The following is a 21,526-nucleotide window of genomic DNA, read 5'->3' as shown; positions in this document are numbered from 1 at the left end:
AAGTGAACAGGTTTTGATTACATTTATTTGTGCACATGCTGCAAAGTCCAAACCATGGTTTGGTTGTAATGTAGATTAGAATATCAAATGTTAAAAAGAGAAGACAATCATGATGCAAGTCACAATTTAAAACAAAAATATTTTAGTTAAACCTTTAAAGACACAACTCTACAGTCAAAACAAAGTAAGAAAAAGAGTTCAGTTAACACAGGAAATGGAAGTAGGCATGGAAAAATGAAATTATAGCAATCGTATCTTAGATTATGATGTGCAAAAAAAACCCCAAAACTTAAGAGATGCAGAACATTCAGCGAAGGCTGAATTCCAGTCAGAATAAGGAGAGATATTGAACAGGTTTCTCTCTGTGTTGTGAATATACTGAAACAAAACAATTTCTACCTATGGTGGTAGCCAATTAAGAGAAGGAAATGGTAGGACTTCTTACAGTGAAAAAGTCACTGGTCTGAAACTTCTCAAAAAAATGGGAGACTGCAGCAGATTAATAGAAGACATGGCAGTGAAAAACAGTCTAGGGAGCTTATGTCCAAGATCCTATTGATACTGCACAACATTTAGATAAATAAGGTGGAATAATCCCCATCTGTATGATTTACATAAAAGCTGCTTAAATGACTGGTGACTCAAAACAGGACTATAAATAGGAAACCATCAGGTGGCTGAGTTTGAAAGAGTTTTCTCTATGCAAAAAAAAGTTTGCCTACCCTAATTAAAAAAAAAAAACAAAACAAAAAACAACCCACAAGCATTTCTATTGATATAATCTTTGCTTCAACTGAAGTTTTTAAGAAAGGTAATTACAGAACTGGAGAGGCAACATTTACAGAGTGAGCACAATAGAGCGATGGAGCGAGAAATGGAAATTGTAGAAATAACACACACCACAGGTGTTCTTTGAGAAAGAAAAAATAGTTGCTTATTGCTACTTTGTGTTTGGTGCTCACACAACTGCTACTGGAAGACTATATCCAGTTCTTAGTCCAGAAATGCAACAGAAAGTACAACATGGTGTCGTGGTTTAACCCCAGCCAGCAACTAAGCACCACACGGATGCTCACTCAGCGCCCCGCCCCCCCCCCCCCCCCCCCGTCCAGTGGGATGGGGGAGAAAATTGGGAAAAAAAGAAGTAAAACTCCTGGGTTGAGATAAGAACGGTTTAATAGAACAGAAAAGAAGAAACTAATAATGATAATGATAACACTAATAAAATAACAACAGTAGTAATAAAAGGATTGAAATGTACAAATGATGCACAGGGCAATTGCTCACCACCCGCCGACCGACACCCAGCCAGTCCCCGAGCGGCGATTCCCCCCCCCACTTCCCAGTTCCTAAACTGGATGGGACGTCCCATGGTATGGAATACACTGTTGGCCAGTTCGGGTCAGGTGCCCTGGTTGTGTCCTGTGCCAACTTCTTGTGCCCTGGCTGGGCATGAGAAGCTGAAAAGTCCTTGACTTAAGTCTAAACACTACTGAGCAGCAACTGAAAACACCAGTGTTATCAACATTCTTCACATACTGAACTCAAAACATAGCACTGTACCAGCTACTAGGAAGACAGTTAACTCTATCCCAGCTGAAACCAGGACACATGGGTTCAGAAAACAGGAATAGTTAAGGCTAAAAAACATGATTTAAAGTGAAATTTGAGAAGATGAATGTACTAAGATAACTAAACAGAAAGCTAAGACTGTAAGTATCTATTAAAGTGAAAGAATTTCATAGAGGGGCATTCTGTAAGGAGTTGTAATAGAATTACTAAGACTGATAATGAATGAAATATGAAAATGTATACAAAAGTACAAGAAGAAATGACAGAAGGAGGAAAGGTAGGCACTAATAACCATAGAACACGCTAAATGCAATTTCATTCAAACAAGGAGAGAGAGAAACTGACCTGAAGATGTCAAGGAGAGGGAGAAAAAGACAAGAACCACAAAATATCCAGATAAGAAAAAGAAGAGAACTCTGAAACCTGGGACTTTTACTTATAACTTATGAAGTGTGAGATAAGGAAGAAATTCAAAACCCGAATCCACTTCTGTAATTTGTGGTAGGTAAATCCAAAATCAGTTCACTATTGCTAATTGAGAACCACTCCCCAGCCTCCCTTAGCACCGGGGACTCAACAGCTGGCATCCCTTGATCTCTGTGTCATATACAAGAGATCCTGGGGAAATAACACAGCCACATCTCAGTGCTTCTTAGCGTGTGGATGCGAGAGAAAAGAACAACATATGAGAAAATATGTATAATTCAAATCAAGTAGCTAAGAGATTTTCAATAATATACTGTATTTCTATATTTCAATAAAATACCAATGTTGTTTGTTACACTTGTTTCCAACACTTCAGTTTAGCAGACAAAGGAATCCTTAGATCCAACAGCTACACGATGAAACTGGACAAGACTCAATCAACAAGCTGCTAAAGCTTAGCAGTGGTAGCCATGAATGATTGGAACAAAGATATGTATTTAGTCCATAATTAGAACAGTTAAACCAAACTGAATGCTTTTTTCTGAAATATATGCTTAAACTAAACTAAAGCATCCAAACAAGTGTGTCTTTTGTTGGCATTAAATCAAAGCAACGTCATTCAGGGTACTTGCCACATAGAGTTGTTTCCACATCGTTCCCCAGTCTCTTAAAGTTGATGTCATTTCTGTAATAACAGAATCTTCTGTTGGAATAACCATTTCAAATTGTCTGTAACACGCAGAAGAACACATGATATTACACAAGCATTACAAATCCCATTACAGTTATTAATATAAAGACTTCCTCCTGCCAACAGTTATGTTTATCAACCTACATGGGTGCTCCTTCAGCCCATGACACTTTTTATTTGTACATTTCATTTAATGCCCATGGAAAAGTCTTGGGTGAAAATAATTTAATCCCCATGGTAAGTCTTGGTCCTAGAGAAGTCAAAGTGAGTTTTTTACTATGAGGTAAGCATGTCAAAAAACTACTTTCACAGCACAGTAATTCCCACAGTTTCCAAAGGGATCTTGCCACTTTAGCTTAGACACCAAACCAGTGATTGTTGCCACTCTTTTTTACATCTCTGTTTATAGAAATAAGATAGAAAATGCCATTCCTTCAACTGAAAGAGGATATAAAAAACTCAAAAGAAAACTAGTACAGTGTCAGTGAGTTCTTGCCTATTTGATGCTGGCCAAGAAAAAGCTGGGTTAGCTTGGTCAAGACCAAACTCTGCACCGCACCATCAATTTACACACCATCATCACTACCACTTCGTTCTCACATACAGTACATTTCAAGGGTTTGCATTCACGCTTGGATTACTTTTCTCATGAGATCACTTCTCTCTTATCAAGTTTACAAAACAATGTGACAGCTCCTGGCTGTGATGTGCCGTAGGGCCCATGGCCTGAACGGGAAACACAAACTACAAGGAAAAAAGAGGCAACAAAGTTTGAACTCCCCACAAGTACTGTCATGGTATCAGCTAACAAAAATTATTCCATCTTTAAGCTTTGTTTTATTGTGATGGTTTAGAATAATTTTATTTTACTGAACCTTCAGTTTTACCTACAACCACTTTTAAAGGAGAAAGGATCCTAAGGCATAACAAACCACGTGTGGTGCAAACTCCATAGCAAACAGCAGAGAGTTTAACAGTAATTATGGAGCCATTGTCACCTGTGGGAATTAGACTTTTTTAATATGATTACCATTTTCATTATCATTTTTGCCCATCATGAATCATGGACCTTCTACTCATTCATTCATGCTCCCAAAATAAAGGTCACCTACAGCTGGTGTTTAGGCATCCATCTATTAGGCTGAGAAATGTTTTTACCTAAACAGGTTTCAAACTGTTATGTATCAGCTCTCTATTAATAAACCTAAATGATACAATACGAATGCTCCCAAATTAAGTAAAATTTTGGAAAAAACTCTGTTGAACTAAGATCACTGACAAATAAAAAATTTTAGAAGTGAGACTGTCAAGGTAAGTATTACATCTAAAAAAAAAATAAAGATTAGTGTTTCTTTTAGTCAGAACATTTGAGTTCAAAACCAAAATTTTAGAACTAATTTTAAGCACTTGTTCTGGTTTTTATTAACTTTTCCAAAAATGAAAAGAGATCAGTTGTTGTTAAAAATAAATATTGGCTTTTCATCACCTGAAGAAAAGTAGTAAAGGAAACAACATCTCTATTCATTCACAGTTTTAGTGAAAACTTTTGCCATTAAACTGACACATTTTTTTACCATTTTTTTGTAAAATGCCAGCTGTCTGCCATGGTACAGCTGCTGTCCTCAAAGAAAACAACTAATCTTAAACAGCAGGTTAATAGCCAGCTTTTGTACAGAGTAACTTCTAATTAAGGCAATACCTCTTTCAAGCCAAACTTAACAACAGGAAGTGAAAACATGCAATCACCTTCTCTTTCCTCTAGACAATACAGACTGATATTCCCAGTTGTGCTCTATGTCTTTTCAGAATACATCAGTCCAATTTTATGACCATGCAGGAGCATCAGGTTAGCTAAGGACAACTATTTCAAGTCCTGTGGCAGTAGGCTGAAGTTAAGATACTATAAACATAACAAAATCACCACTTTATCTTATAAGCAAAAGATCTTTGGTACAAGTAACTGACTATGTTTAAATATTTGAATCCAGAACATTTCACCTACCCTTTGTTCTTAACACATGCATTTTTCAAGTGAATGTAGTTGGATGGAAATATGCCCTGAAAAAGAAAATAGTTTAGGTAAAAAAAGCCAAACCTCTCCTTACATGAGTTTGGAGTACCATTTAGTACCATTTAATATGCAAATGTATGCTGAGTTATAAGTCCTCCAAATAATTACCAAAAAACATGCACAAAAAGAAGAATGCAATATACACTCAGTATAGATCTAACAGAAACAAAAATGCCATATTCAGTAGAGTTTAAATCCTTCAATACTTCAGACAATTAGAAGATAAACACATGTAGAACATGTAGAAGATTGCTTGAGAGCTCACTTATCCTAGCTGTTTTTATTAATTACTCCCACATTGACAGGAAACCAACCAACTGGGTGGGGTAATGTCTTACCAGCAGTGTCTTACAAATAATATCTTCAGATAGGGATTTTCAAAATAAAGCAAATAGATAAACTTCCCTTTATTTTTATTGAACCTTGTTAATAAAGAAAGTAAAAATAAAGTTTTATTTGGTGACTACTATGCCCTGCAGTGCACGGGAAAGCTGTGGCAGATGCCTACCGAAGAGCCTCAGGGTCCTGACAGGAGTGGTCCTTTTCTAGTTATTTAAGGGCTCTCCACTGTTCTTTTGAATGGACAGCATTGCTGCAACAGTCACACCGCTCTTACAGCGCACTAACCTTCATAAATCAGAACAATAAGCAAAATGAAGCAACTCAGCTTCAAGCAGCTGGCTGGGAACATAATACGGTCCAGCTCATTACATAATGCAGTGAGGAAAAATACATATATGTTCTGTTTATAATAAGCACAGCTGCATACAGCTTTCCTTTGTGATGATGGTGCCGCATTTTCTTTTAACACAGATGTTAGACCTTCAACGAAAAAAAACGCATCTGCTATGTAAAGGCAACTGCCCTTGTAAATAGTCCTACTCCTCTGTAAAGTAGCTCAGGAGAGCATCTCCCAAGGACAGCAAGATGTACAGCCTTGCACTTGTAACAATGTGCCAGAAAACAGGATGGCTGCATGTGCGTGCTTACTGCAGACCAGCTGCCACAGATAATTTCTTTGAGTGTCAAAGCTGGCAGAATAACAAGGGAAGAATCTTGACAGAGCAATACCAATAACAACTGGAATTAAAAGGTGCTCTTATTATTTTACTTTTGGAGAGACTCCTTTCAAAAATCCAATTCAGGAAACTGTTTGCATTCACACTAGGAAAGCAGAAAATATATATCTCATTTCTTCACACATCAAGCCATGTTTAGAAAACCTATTCATAACTTCTATCAACACATTTGACAGACCACAAAGCAAGACTGACAGTAAGCATGTGGTGAGAATTGCAACAAATGACACAGAAGATGCAATAACAAATCCCAACTGCTCATGTCTTATAAATCAAATTGCAATATATATCAATGAGGTCAAAGTAGTAAACATCAGATTAGACTCTGTGGCTAAATTTATTGTTCACATTGACGTTCCATATAAAGCAAAGGAAATTTATGTGAGCAGAGACTGCAGGCCTAGGCACAAAAGGCCAATGACTTATTATATGAGCTCCTAGAAACTTTTGAAATTAATGTATATGTGCTCTATTTTGCAGCTGAAGAGGCTCGGAAATGAAGAGAGAAAAAAAGGAGCGAAGCTTACAATGCAGGTTAAAGGAGCAACAGATGATTTAAGATCTTTCTTCGATGCCATTATATAAGAATAAAAGCTCCAGTACCATGCTGAGAAAAAAAAATGAAATCTTGAAATGGTTTCCCATATGAAAAACAAAATCTTACAGTCACAGAGGCAAGTCAACAGGAGAGATTAAGAAAACAGAAAGACAAGAAAGACAGCTAAAGCTTAAACATATTCAACATGAACAAATGCTGAAATATGAATTTCATAATATTTCATGTCTGAATGCAGAAAAAATAAATCAGTGAAGTCTGGTTTGCAGTACTACCAGCTATACTAATATGGAAATCAAAGACTACACATCAAAGAAAAATAAAATGAGCCGTATCTTTTACATGACAATGCATACCTTTTATTCAATTGATACTCTGCATGTTGCTCCTATAAACTACCTGTCTCCACTGGCTGCTCTAAATTAACTCATAACATAAAGAAAAATAGGCACAGTCTAACCAACTTTTTCAACAGTATTTACAATTTGTATTCTCAGTAGTCTTTTCCCTTCAACTTAGCTTCCTCTGAGTTCACAATCTAAAAATCAGAAATAAAAGAAAATTCACCAGAACCTTGGATTTGTAAAGTGTATCATCCTAATACATAGGAGCATTTCAGAAGTGTAATCCATGTCCAAATCTAATTAAAGCAATATCAGTAATATACTTAACACTAAGCTCTAGTTTTCTTTTAAGAGTAAATATCATATACTTACATGGAGACTATAAACTTTTAAAAAGTAAATACAGATTTTTGCCAAAGAATGCAAAAGTGCAATTCACCTTTACCTTAACATTGGGGTTTTTTAAGGCAAATCCTCTGTACCATCCTGTGAAGAAAGAACATTTTGCTTTTTAACATATGGAAATAATTTGCATATGTAAAACAGATTTCATTTTTTGCTTTTGGACAGAAGTGACAGTTAGACAGTGCTGTCAGACTGCCACTCATTTAAAAGACTTTCTGTACAATTAAAGGCATTTTGTTTAAACCAGGTCATATTCAGATGACTTAATTGACACAATTTCAGGAATTACTCTAACTCTTATCCCCAAATGTTTCTAACAAGGTAAGCCAAGTCTATTTTGCACTAGACACCACACCAGACAAAAGGGAAATTATTTCATATTCACTGTAAACATTTACAAATCATTTTTGGACCTCATGTTCTAAATCTATCAGCCACATTACTATACAAAATTCATAGTATATCTGATATTCAAAAGAACAGATCCTACGCCTTCTATAAGAAAATTTCTTACAAGGTAACAGTATATATTCCTGATATGAAACCAAAAAATATCTATATAATGATAAATGATCATAAAGTCATATTGACAGACAAGCCTTGGGTAATGTATTAAGGAGGCAGATTATGAAAAAATGCAGGTTTATTTCTCTATCACTAGTAACGGACATTTGCTGAAATCATATTAGTATTTTCTACCTCAGAACAGAGGCAGAAGAGAATGTTTACACTACTTTAAGATTTAACCTTATAACCCTCAATTCATTTGAAAGGGTCTTGAAGGCAGCCAGGCTTCCCTTGGAAATACCAAGAAAACAGAGCAATCACAATGAGAACTTCTTGCTGTTTTAATTGTTATTGTCTATGATTGTTTATTAAGCAGAGAGATTAAATAAAAAGTGTGAACTGCAAATTAATTATTATAGCAATTAGAGCTCACTGTAATTGAGGAAAAAAAAAAATGAAGAGGCCAGAATGTGTTACACTATTGACTTAAAAATGTGTTAATTTAAGAAAATAAATGAATAGTAATGGGTTTCAAATCAACAGTATGAAACTTCATAATCACTGGAATTCCAACCTGTGAACTCACCATCACATTTCTCTAATATTTGAACAGTGTCTCCAATCTCCAGTGATAGGCCGTGTGGGACTGTCCCTCGAAAACCAGCTATTACTGAAAAAGATAGTAAGTTTCAATTATTTACAGCATTAAATATAAATTATTATTCCTCTTGTTAACAAAAATTGTATATTAACAGGGGAAGTTAAGTGTTAGAATAAACAGGCTTACTGAAATTTAATAAGCTGGAAGAAGAATCAAAGGTTAAGCCACTTTTATGAGCAGAAAATTTAAAATACAGGACTTGGAAAAAAGCCCGAAACACAGACCTACTATACATGAATGGAAAGCTTGTACTGGAGAACACTGTTAGCTAGACCATGACTACACTGAAGAACAGAAACTGTTTTATTCCAAATGCTCACACTAACACATATCAGACCGCAGAATTTAGCAAGCTGAAAGCGCCAATATTTTTGTTGCCTTCTGTACCACCCATACACCACAAAAGGAAAACCTTATTTCAGATTTGCTTAATGGATGCTATAGACCCAACACTCCATATAATCCTAAATGTGAGGAAATGGTTAGGGGCTGGAGACCACTGAAGTGTGCTGTTCACTGAAATACATTAAGGGCACACACAGTCTCCCTGGAGCCAGTGAAGCCCAGGTCATGAGCTCAGGCTGGGACAAGAGCTACAGAAATGGGCTTCCCTTGCTGGCGATAAAACAGGTCTCAAACAAAACATCCACCAGAGCAGTGATGTTCCCAAATACTTACAGCAGTCAAATTTTAAGTCTTATATTGTTAGTGCTAAAAAAATAGCCAGCTATTTTTTTCACTCAGAACCAAAATATAATACTCAAAAGCTTCTCAAAACGCTCACTCCTACAAATGCTAAGAATCCATTAACATGCTTAGACAGCAACTCAGCTATTCAGCCCTGTGCTTACTGTATTTGAAATTCTGAACTGAAATAGTGCCTAATACAGGCCATGAGACCAAGCAATAGTGATTGTGATTCCCTATATTGTAATACTCTTTTGGAGCTTAATTTGGAAGCTGAAGAGGAAAACAGCCTTTTACTAATATCAGCAAGGCATGATGCACAGAATTACTTAGTGGCCTAACAGCAGTCTTGCTCCTATCAAATATCTATCCATTTAGATAGGAAAACCCAAATCTCACAGCAAAGTAAAAAAAACCAACACCAACTCAGAGGCACGAGAACAAATCTTCACATCTAAAAGCCAAAAGGAAACCCCATGGGTGCAGATATGCATATAAAGTAACTGCTCTTCCACCAACAGACCTGCAAGATTTCCAGTCACAACAATCCAGTTTGGCAGCTCTTGCCTGCCGACGGAGGACTCTCCCGCCACAGGCAGAGACTATGCTCAAACACAATATAACCTGTCATCCACCGCCTGTGCTTGTCACGCTGTTCGTCAACGGCAGCAGGAGAGATCAGCTGTCAGCGGCCACGAAAACTGAAAATTCATTTGTGGATCTTCGCCAGAAAGTTCCAGATTTTAAGAGTGAACCAAGAGGACATGGTTTATACTATAGGACGGCATGGATAAAAACGTACAGAAAACACATTTTTGCCAAATCTTTCTTCAGAATCTGAAGGCTTCAAAACTCACTGAATTCAATCATCACTTCAATCATCACTAAATCATCACTGTGCTTAACCCATGATCTTTATTTATCCCTTTGAAAAAAGCCTATGAGATTACATGCCTGGTCAGTCCCTAAATTTGATATAACATGTGACCAGTATTTGTAGCATTGAGCTTTCCACCACCCTCCTGCCCCCCCCCCCCCCAAGGCACATGCATTGAATCAATCTCTATTCATTTTGGTGCTTGTCCTACTCTTAAGATATTTACACAGAACTAAAATACCCTGAGATACGCATCATGAAATAAAAAGAGCTACTTTCGTTCCCCCACCACAATCAAGTACACCATTTTTTAAGAGGGTTAGTTGCAAGACAGCATTGGTACATTGAAAAAGTTTGTCTAAGAGTTGAGAAATGAGAATTTTTCAATTAATTCTTACACAAAGATCTAAAAATTAAAACAGCTTATTAACTACAGACAGATTAAAATAAAAACAGAACTCCCTGAATATCAATACAATGTATATCTAAATTTCTCTGTAGCACTGGAATGACAGGAGTCATTCTGGTCACCTTTCTAGATTCCAAGAAGCAAAACTGAATTATGAAGCCTGCCAAAATAGCACCTACAGCCACTGAAATAAAATTAAGGAATTAACAGAAGCAGCATGCAAAACCAAACCAAACCCTTGTGTTATTATACTTGTGAGATGTCTTATTTTTAAACTCCATGAGATAAAAAGAATGACAGTAATTTTCTCCTTAAAAGCCAATATATCCTGTCACATTGTTATGATAGGACTTTGCTGTGACATTCAGTTTTTATTACTTAGTTACTAGATCTGTTAAAGATCTCCCCCCCCCCCCCCCCCCCCCCATTAAGAGAACTTTCAGAAAAAACTTTTAGGACAAAAAAGATGGAAATCTGACATAGTGTAGAAAATAGCTAGAACTCATTTTAGAGCATGTATGGAAGAAAAAATTATACCTTGAAATATCTTCTAGAAGGACAGCCCGCAGCGTACCACAAAAAGAAAGAAAGAAACGAGGGCATCACCTATACCACTGATCCAGCACATTCACCTGATCAACTCGCAAAACTCTGGCTGGATACTTACAGAGGTCTTGCAGTGAGGTCAGGCTCAAAACAGGCAGCCCATGGTCATTAGCAATGCCACTCAAAACAAAGTGCACTGCAGAGCAGCACAGAATTTAATGCAAAGCACAGGAATCCACAGATAAATTTACCACACAAATGTTAACTCGGCTAACTTTCTACTAATCAAGTCATGTTACAGAATTGGGACAGAAACAGAAAGTGGCTATTCCTGTCTTTTTAGTTTATCTGTGGGGTATATACATAAGTAGACTACAGGGAGGATAATGATGAAGTCATGGAAGGAGGTAGTTACAATCCCACCAGAGAAGATCCCAGGATTCAGCAGTTCAGCTAGGACACAGGGTTCTTAACCAAGCCATGATATAAGTTTGATGTACTGAATCTCTTGCCCTTTCCTCCAATGACCACATTGTTCTGCAACACTTTGCAGATGCTCCTTAATCCTTTCTCCTAGTAGTAGTAAGTATATAATTAATCACTCTGCAGTGACCATGGCTTAAGGTGTTCTCAGCCTAACTTGAGAGCAGTACACATTTATCATACTCATAGAACCGGACTTTTTATATATACAGCATTCACCAAGCCATGTGCATCAAACGCACTGTTTTCATTCTTGTAACAACAGTAGCTGGTGTGGTTATTACCTTCTCTCACTTTCATTACAACTAGATAGCAGACACCTTAGAAAAGGAGGATGAACCGAAGAGAAATCCACTCTGAATATAGCTCAGACCAATATCTGCAGTCTTTGCAGATGCACTGTCCACCTACATGTCCTCAGGAAGCTAAGTATCAAAAGCACTTGCATCTAGAGACATGTTTTTGTCACTGTAGTACCTGAAGGTCATATAAATGTTCTGTTTGTGTTTCAAGCACAGGCATAGTGATTGATGCCCTCTTCAATCACCTCTCAGCCACTGGAGAAATGTGTAACTCCACAATAAAAGTTTGTAGGCGGATATATTCTCAGAAGTGTTTTAGAAACTGAGTTGAAATACAGCAGCCGGCTGGCATTATTAAATATTTCCTTGCTGCCAAAGGGTACTCAGAGGATAAGAAAGCAAGACAACAACACAGGATACAAAAACCTAATCCATACAGAAGGTGAAATCAAGAACTACAGTGACACGCAATATTAAAGCAGCTTTGGGTTTAAAGCCAAGCTTAAAATTTTTAGGGTATTGCAGGTGCAGTGAATCCCAAGTTATGAAACAACCCATTTCCATGAGAACTATGGAGAGATAATCAGAAAGACAAGAACATTTATGAGCTAACCAGTTAAGTTACCTCTCTGTGATTAACTGCTAAAATTAATCAAATGTGCCAATATTTTCTTAATATTCTTCTACCTTTCAATGGAACAGAATCAGTTCAATTAAAAATGTGACATAAGACCTTACAAGACATTCACAAAGTTACAAGAAATTCACAAAAGAAGGAAAGAAAAAGGAACAATCTGATGGATCTCTCATGTTCAGTTTCTCAAAAGAAACTTCTGTCTTTCTGCTCTCATACAAATCACTGCCTGCCTGTGCTTACTGTTGGACAGTTTTACATATGCAAGCACCTTGCATATAAGAAGATCAATCCAAGTCCAAGGTCTTAATTAAAGCCTAAACTAAGGTTTTTTTGGTACAGGAACTCACCTGCTTATCTAGAACACAGATAGCATTACTGTTCTAAAAAATAAACAAGATTCTTTTTCTACTTGCAACTAGTGCATTCAAATCTTACATATGAGTTACCATTATAAAGATGCACTTGAGACTCATCAAGAGCGTGCTGGGTTTCATGCCTGGCTTGACATTTTGCCTTTAAGATGAAAATGTCTCCCCACAAAGGGTGCAATGTGACATGGTGCTCAAGATGCCCCTCATCACAACTTAAAATTAAGCTCAACACTACGAAAGGAGACATGCAGTATACTGAATGCAGTTCCTGGCTGAGTAGCAGGACACACACTACCACATATAAAAGAATCAACAGCAGTAGAAGAACATGTACAACAAATACTAATACCTCAAAAATGGGCATTTATACCACAATAGCAGACTCAGGTTTCACATAATAGAAAACAATCCTTCAACTGAAGGAAGAGGAGGGGGTAAAGGATGTAGGGTAGAAAAATGTAAATTACTTTAATAATTACTTGGCCATACCGTGCATACTAAATGCTGGAGTAAAAAAGAAACTCCAGTTCAATGCCGTAAGTCATGATGCCCCAACTATCAGAGGCAGCATATGAACCACACAGAAACATGGTAAAAACACTCTGGAAAATAACAACAGGTTTGGAGGGTGGGAATACTGTGTCAGTGGCACTGGTTTTGATGGGGAGCAAGGTGCTCCGATAGAAAAGGAACTGATTAGCTGGTAAGAAGGGTGGGTGGCCCACTTCAAAGTTTTGCTTGGGCTTATATTCTTAAAATTTTTATGCCTGAAATAACTGGAGATCTGCACATAAGAACTAATGAGGCAGACATTGTTATTCCCTTCCTCCTAACAGATGACCAGAAGCTATTATTGATTCCGGATATTATCTGCTATAATTGAAATCAGGTCCCCTCAGTAGCAAAAGCAATTTTTGAAGTTTTTATTCTGGACTTAAAGTGCCATTCTTTCACCAGATTGAGACTTTCAGGTATAACCATTTCAAGAGGTTTCTCTTCTATTCAACAGTTGAAAAAGTAACAAAAAAGCTGTAATAAATGAAATCAGGGAGCTTCTAACATTATAAAGTTTTTATATTAGTTAAAACAATCATTTACTGTTGCATATTTCCTGTATGATGGAAGACTGAGCTTGTTTTTATGCAGTATTTTAGCTGATGAGTAATGATGTGTATATATTACCTTTGAGGAAGGCTCTGATTCAGTGGTCTTTATTGCGGAAATGTAAAAAACTATCCTTTGATATGTACTTATGGGTAGTAAATACACCAGACATCTGGCACTGTAAGCAGCTGCAGAAAATGCAACATTAGAAAGCACATCATCAGGACAGCCATTAAAAAAAAAAATCCAACTACTTTATCCAGAATACTGTTTGTAAACTCGTGTGAAGCTACTGAACACTGGCAAGCAATGCAAGCATCCAGTGGTACAGCTCTCAGTATTTTGTGGCACAGGGATCTCCTGAGCAAGACGTGGTTATTTTTGTGTTCAACAACCATTGAGGGATTTTTCTTCTGTGAATTTGCCTAACCAGACTTTGCATGCATCATAATATCAGTGTCCACAAACTCAGTGAGCTTTCCAGTTTAAATATGCTTCATGAAAAAAAGTCTTCCTCTTATTTTACAGTGCCACTTAAAATTTCATTTCATGTCCCCTTGTTCTTGTGGGAAAGTTTGAACAAGCAATCTCTTGTCACCCTCTCTGTACCTTAGCTGTACCTTTTCCAGAATGAAGCTTTTTCTCCTCAGAAGAAGCTGAAGAACCTTTTTAGATTTCTAACTAGGCAGAATTTTTAGAAGCATAAACACACAGAGGCATACAACTTTGCTAATGCAGAATGGCCAAAGCTTACTGTAAAAGGCCATCACGTGCACTGAGGTTTGCCAACACATGAATTGATCTGGATGGAGTGGCATGATAGCATAGCTACATGCTCATGCTTCTAATACATGAGTTAATTCAGGCATCTGTTCGGTAATGCATTGTGCTGCCTACAGATACCCTAGGAGGCTTGCTGCAAACCAAAAACAAGCTAATGAAGACAGTGACAGAAAAGCAGGGGGACAGGGAGGGGATCAATCTAATCTCCTTTCAATAAACACAATATATATGAATGTTAGTTTCAATAACAGAAGTGATCCTTAAATCTCCTGCAGATTATTGAGGATAAACACTTTCAAATTTATACTGAAATAAAAAAAAGTGACTTCTCTCGCCTGTATATGTACAGCACAATTAAAAGGATCAAATGCATCTCTCAGATGATGACAGTCACTGACTCCTGAGCCACGTGTGGCTTTTGAACATCTCAAGTGCTGCTCATGTGCAGCAGTCAATTGTTCTTAAGAGATGAGTGCTTGCGTGGAATTTTCTTAACATTTATTGAACAGCTATTCATGGAAATACCTCAACGCACATCAAAAATCATCAAAAAAGTTTGTATCAAATGTCCAAGCTTTGAAAATACTATATAAAGTAGAATGCTTATATACAACTGTTCTTCACTTGTCTGAAAAACAAAACAAAACCATCTGGAATTCCTATTAATAGCACCAGCTACCTATAGAGATAAGACAAATGACAAGTCTGAAATAGACAAAGGACACAGAGCTGCAGCAGACCATATTCCCTCCTGTGCTGGTCTCAACGCCTGAATTCAGCAAGGTAATCCATTTCAGATCCCCGATTACAAGGCTGCCAAAAACCATAGGACAATTCTAACATAGATAATCAGTTTAGTATGACGGTCTGAACGTTTGTCAAGCTCTCCTCATCCTGCATCTCAGCTACAGGCAGGAACCTAATTATCTCTTTGATAACAGCTTGATAGGTTCCCCCAATACCTGCAAACATTTTTGCTAACTCTTTCCTTTGGGTACCCTAGCTATTAGGCACTACATCTTCGAAATGAGCACTAAAAGTAACAAGTGATGGCACCTATTTGCTGTTGAGAACAGCTGGCAATCTAGAACACCAAAACCGGAATAAGCCAGCATGTACACCACCAGGGCCCCTGTCCTCACAGGTATGAGATTTCATTAATGGTTTTTCTTCTTCTACCAAAGAACTAGTTATGCCCTTTATATTTCTTGAACTCCTGCTGCATCTTGTTATGTCTACATCTTGTCCCCGCTAAGTGCAACTTCTTGATTTGCATTAGTTTGGGATCCAGGAATTTAAAAGTAAAAGAAAATAAAACAAGTCTTTACAAGAGTACAAAATCTAGTACACCTCAGAGCCTATGAATAGATGATACCACTCCTCCCTATGAATTTGCTTAGGAGTCTCCTTCTCTACAGAGAAGGAAAGTCAATGTAAAACCTTTCAGAGACATCACAGTAGAAGGCGAGGTGGACTCAGTACAATCAAGTATAGATTTAATGCATTCAATCAATTATAACAAAGGAACTAGTCTACATGCAGTTTGACAAGTTGGTCTCAATTCTCTAATGTAGAGCTACAGATGCAGTATCGATGCACTAAGACTGCTATCTTGAACAGTAAGCATGGATTAAGAGTCGTTTTCCTTCATTATGTGAAAACAGCAACAGCTTAAAAATCCAGCTTGTAGAAAGGAGTAAGTGGAAAAAAGTAGATTATGTTAAGATGACATTATCTATGAGAACAACCTTTCTTAGTTAAAAATAACTATGTTATTCACTATGACTTTTATTCAGACTAAGTATTTCCAAAGGTCTAAGCATTTTCAAACTTTGTTCAGTAGTTCCCTTAATTTTTAATAGCATGATCAAGGAAAAGAGTTATTGCTATTTAATTTTAACTTGAAAAAGTCTTCATGTTTCATTCACAGCCTTTGGGGAACCAAAGTTTCTGATTAAAATCAAATAAACCACCAGGGTATTTTGTAACTTCCTGTGTCGGGTACGATAAACAAGGGAGGTTAACGTATTCATAGCACAAGTGAATCATCTAAGGTCCATCAAAGCCAACAAAGCCCTGTGATTGCAGATACCAGATCTCATGACAACTTGAGTGCATTCTGGGCCTCATTAAAGCACGAGATGGTGGTCACCAAAACCTCCAAAAAGTAAAAATTTGAGAGACACAAAATTCTACATTATTTCAAATCTGGATCCACAGTGATGCTTTTGTATATGCCAGCCAGTTTGCTGGCTACCTGTCAAATCCCTACAAAGCCAGCAGAAATTGAATAGGAAAATTAAATGTCGCACATAATTATAGACACAGGAGATATCTCCCAGAAAACAGTTAACTTTTTTCAGAATAATACGAAGACGATTATTTTAAAGTAGGCCTTGAATAGATGAGCACATCCTTACAATTTCATGCTGACTTAATGCGAGAACACTGGTTATGGTCCAAAGTCTAATGACCACACATTTGCCCATTCTCTTTCCTCCCCAAAAGTATTACAACACAATACGCTGCTCCAAACTCGGGGGGCATAATTTCACAGCCTTTAACAAACTGCAAGTAGCACCATGCAAACCCAAGCTCAGAAGAGCTATAGTCATGTGAACTACTAAGAAAACAAGACTACAGTGCAAGCTGCAGCACTACTCTTCACCAACCATCAGAGCCACCCAAGGGGAACACAGTTAAACAACAGTACAGTAGCTGAGAAACTCCATGTGTTTGGTATCAAAGAGTTTGGCAAATGAGACTGGTTTCCCCTTAATATGTCACTGTTTACTCCCGTTCAAGTAACAAATAGCATTCAAGGAAGCCAAGAAAAGCAGAGCATAAGTTTTCTTCACTAATACAAAAGAGACAGAGCACCCATCTTCCACAATAAAATTTTTCTAACAGACAGGTCCACCAAATGACCTTATAGATGAAACACTGTCCAGTTTTCTTCTATTTCCTTTGGAAGAGCAGGGTTTAACTCTTCACTTGACCAGCCATCAGTGGAACACAATAAAAAAAACACCACTGGAAAACCAGTGGAACTCACACACACAGAAAAACACATACAAAAAAAAAATTTTCAATGCCATTACTTTTCAGCTTGTCTGGTATCATTATATTTCAGATGAGTTTTAGTCTCCTGATAAGCTGTATTTCTCTGACATTCAACCATTTCTTTATGAATTTATTTTACATATTTTCATTTTACCACTAAGAGTTCTGTTTATTTTGACTTTAATGTACCTGCAATGTTCTCTCTAGCATTTTATAACTTAAGAAATTATTCTGCTTTCGTAAGCTATGAGCCTTAACCACATTGCCACTTAAAATGCATATTTATTAAATGTCAATTTTTTGCTGAACATCAAAAATTATTGGAATATGGTTTTAATCACGAGTAGTCATTTCTTCAGTAATGAAACAAAAAACCCCACCAATTTATGCAATAAGCAAATTGTGCAATTTAGCTAACAGTAAAAATAAATAATTATGAGCTTCTGTAGCCTGTCCTACAGGTCAGCCAATTCTCTGTAGATACAAACTCAGTATCAGAAAACCTCTTGAAAGACAGCATGGTTTGGCAAGGTGTGGAATTAAGTGCAAGGAAGGCAATGATTACAAATCACTTACAAGTACCCTGGCACATGTTTTTTATCTTAAATGAGGCAGAACTTTCTTGATCTAGTGTAATTGAGGGGTGTTTCAAATACACTGGAATACAGCTATCAGGACTAGTAAAGCAAAACTTTCTCCAATGAAAATCCTCAGAGACCACTGAATGCAAGCTTAAACATCCCACTCTGGCTCTAAACTGGTTTATTAGGTTTAATGGTTGGAAATAACCACTGCACTTCTCAGCCTGATTTCAATAGTTGAGCCAGCAGAATTCAGTGTATTTAGCCCTTCAGAGTTTCATCATTAATCCATAATCTCCATAAAGCTAAAACTTCAGGCATATTTAACATAATCCCACAAATATCTTAAAATGTATGACCAAACGGAAACGTAACAAGTACATACACCTTTTTCCTAATCCAAGCTCTGAAAAAAAAAAAAAACAAACCAAAACCACCAACCCAGACCCGAAACACCCCACCCAAACCCAAACCAAACCACCTGGATGTATACTTTTAATAGTATCCCTGTGGTGTTAAAGCACACTTTCATAAGTGCAACTATATGATCCTCAAAAAATCAGAACCTTCACATGCTGTTCATGCTTGCTTAAGAACAGTGCCTGTTCCTCCAAAAGCAAGGGTGAAGAGAGTTTAGGTTCAGTTGGCAGCTGTTTATAAAAGCACACAACAGCATGAGAAAAATGTATCTGAAAAGTATATGCAACCAATCAGGATTATGAAGATTGCTGACAAGGGAGCAATTGTTCTGTTTGATGTGATGGGGAAAGGAAGTGTATGAGCAAACAGTCCTCTCTAAATGTTTATATTATAATTCATTGCCACATCTGAACGTTTATCTTTTTATGTAAGAGTACTTCAAGAGACGAGATGATTCTTTTGGTTCTTAACATCTTGGGAGAGTCACTAAAAATAACTGCCGTTGTCACAGTCCTCTCCTTACCCCTTCCTCTAGATTTGGCACAGAAGCCTAGGAATACGTTTGGGATACCACAGGTCAAGGAAAGCATGGTAAACAGGGATGTATTTCTAAGGAACTGGTACTGGGAGACACGTTCTCATGCTGCACCATGAAATGCTCTCTGAATGAAACTAGTCAAGGTCAACTTGTCAAGCAGCTGGGCAGTCCCAGGCAAACCAGACACAGGTACTTCTTTTCTTTTAGTATTAAGGAGTTTTCCCAGCCTTCTCTAGATGAAAGAGCCTACAGGACTCTTTCCTGAAACTCTTAAAAAACCCACAAGTAGTAAAAACTCTATTTCGTAAATAAGAAACATGAGCAGAGACAGGTAAAAAGTCTTGAGTCAGCCCGGTGTCTGCCAGCAGGTTAGGAACAAAGCTGAAATAAGCTAACTCAAAGCAAGCGGATTTGCAATCTATCCACTTGGCCAATGTCCACGCTATTAAGCCACATTATGTACTTGTTTTGCACTGAACCGAGGTACAAAACTGACAGACTTAAAGGAAAAGAAGCTGCCAAACTTCACTGGAAAGGGGCATGGACGAGGCAGGGAATGAAGGGATATGAAAGTCAAGGCAAAACCAGTAGCGAAGAAGAGCAGAGCCTCCTCCCAGGAAGCTGCTGCCCTGGAAGGGACAACTCCCAGGGAGGGACCGCAAACAAACAGCAACTCCAGGACCAGACTTGGCCACAGTGCCACAATTCATCAAGAGGGCCATCATGTCACATCACACAGAGCTGATACAATTGTTACGCTAATTTAAAATCATTCATTTTCTTCAATACTGTTTTATTTTCCCCTACAATTAATAACCTCCTGGGAATCCAGATAGAATAACAAAGGCCTCATGGGATTTATCCAGCATCTGAGGTAAGGAGATGACAAAGTTGTATTTTCCTCCCATACTTGAAAAGCCCTGCTGAAACAAGGATATGAAACTCGAGCAGAAGACCCCTTGCAAAAAGAGATTCTACAAGTATGTAAATTTTATGCAAATGAACATTTACTAAGTGATAAACTATGGTGATCACACCTTTGGGGTTGTTATGTATTTGGTTAAACAAATTATTTGGTCAGGTAGTGGAGTGTGAATGGATTTTTTCCATTGCACAGCCATTAAAAAAATTTATTTTTAATATCTGCCTTCAGGAATTGGTTCCCAATTTATTGGGCTTTTTGCTTTGTTTGAACACCCTTAGAAAGGACATATTAATTCAGAAACTAATTGACAGGAATAAATCACCCAGGTCTTACTATTGTCAATTATAAAAACCAAAACAATAATTACATGTGTGACTGTACCATAAAGTGTCGTCAGTGTCCTGCAGTTAATGCATGAAATTGCACTGTCCACAGAGCAAGTAAAGACAGATTGTTGCAAATTACCCTGGGAATTCCTTATATGAGGTTTTCCTCTCTGCTATGAACACTAGCAACTCAGAAAGCAATTTATTCCTTAAATAAATGTTGATAAAAATCATTTGCCACAGTTAAGTACCCCGTTTTCTTCTTTCAAAGACCAAGTCATACACATTCAGTACTGCAGGAAGAAAGCAGTATTGCCCAGCAGCAATGACAGTGCTCAGGAATCCACTAGGCAAAAAAAAACAAGCGAAGAAACCATGGTTCCCACCAATCTAGCTTAAGAAAAAAGTTTCATTCAGAGTCTGGCAGTAACACTGCCCACAGAAGCATGAGCAAGACACACCAAGCAGATAAGTCAAGAGGACCACCTCTACTCTATCGTACACTGTACCTCAAAGGTCAGTGCTTCAGATAATGGCTGTACCTGCCACCATGACAATAAACAAGCAAACAAAAAACCTAGTTAAATTATAAGCAAAACTCCGCTTAATCAGTCAGCTTGTGGCAAGTAGCACACGAAAACCAATGCATAGTATGTTCAAAGCCCCAAACCACATATAAAACCAATTGCTGCAGTACTTAGAAGTTCTGCCACTACCAAAATCCATGGTGAAGTCCCCACTTGCACAAAATTCTCTTCCAGATTTTTGGAATAAACGGAAGAACAACCAGAACAGGTTCTAGTTAGAGAAATGCAACAAGGGTCATCAGGGGCATCCATCATCTTCCACTGCAGTAAAGAACTGAGCTTGGAAAAGAGATCTAACTGACAATATATTAGAGGTATGCAAGTCACAAACAATAGGGGAAAATGAACATGGACTTATCCCCTTCTCTTCAAAATATAAGAACTTCAAGGAATGAACAGTCTGGCAGCAGGTTTGAAGTGAACCAAATAATATTTTCATAAAGGTACAATCAAGTTATGGAACATCACTGTCACAGAACTCTGTGAAGGACAAAAAAGAGAAGTTTTAAAAAAGGGGTTACAGATGTAGGAGGACTTAAGTACAACAGTCCTAATGCACCCTTTGCCTTTAGAAG

The 21,526-nt window shown here is 37.5% G+C and overlaps 1 protein-coding gene across 4 annotated transcripts in view; it reads right to left on the bottom strand.

Annotated features, from left to right (window-relative positions):
- DOCK4 (dedicator of cytokinesis 4) overlaps window positions 1-21,526 on the bottom strand; it is a 253,381-nt gene that overhangs the window by 156,539 nt on the left and 75,316 nt on the right. For all 4 annotated transcript variants that reach the window (XM_069802123.1, XM_069802125.1, XM_069802124.1 and 1 more), the window contains exons 2-5: window positions 8,238-8,321; window positions 7,185-7,225; window positions 4,692-4,747; window positions 2,631-2,727 (exon numbers count right to left, since the gene is read on the bottom strand). In XM_069802123.1, the coding sequence (XP_069658224.1) occupies window positions 2,631-2,727; window positions 4,692-4,747; window positions 7,185-7,225; window positions 8,238-8,321 (278 nt within the window). The remainder of the gene's footprint in view (window positions 1-2,630; window positions 2,728-4,691; window positions 4,748-7,184; window positions 7,226-8,237; window positions 8,322-21,526) is intronic.

The sequence above is a fragment of the Haliaeetus albicilla genome, chromosome 14 (assembly GCF_947461875.1).
Source record: "Haliaeetus albicilla chromosome 14, bHalAlb1.1, whole genome shotgun sequence".
Lineage (NCBI taxonomy): Eukaryota > Metazoa > Chordata > Aves > Accipitriformes > Accipitridae > Haliaeetus > Haliaeetus albicilla.
The sequence above is the reverse complement of the archived record's forward strand: the minus strand, read 5'-3'. Positions and strand labels throughout refer to the sequence as shown.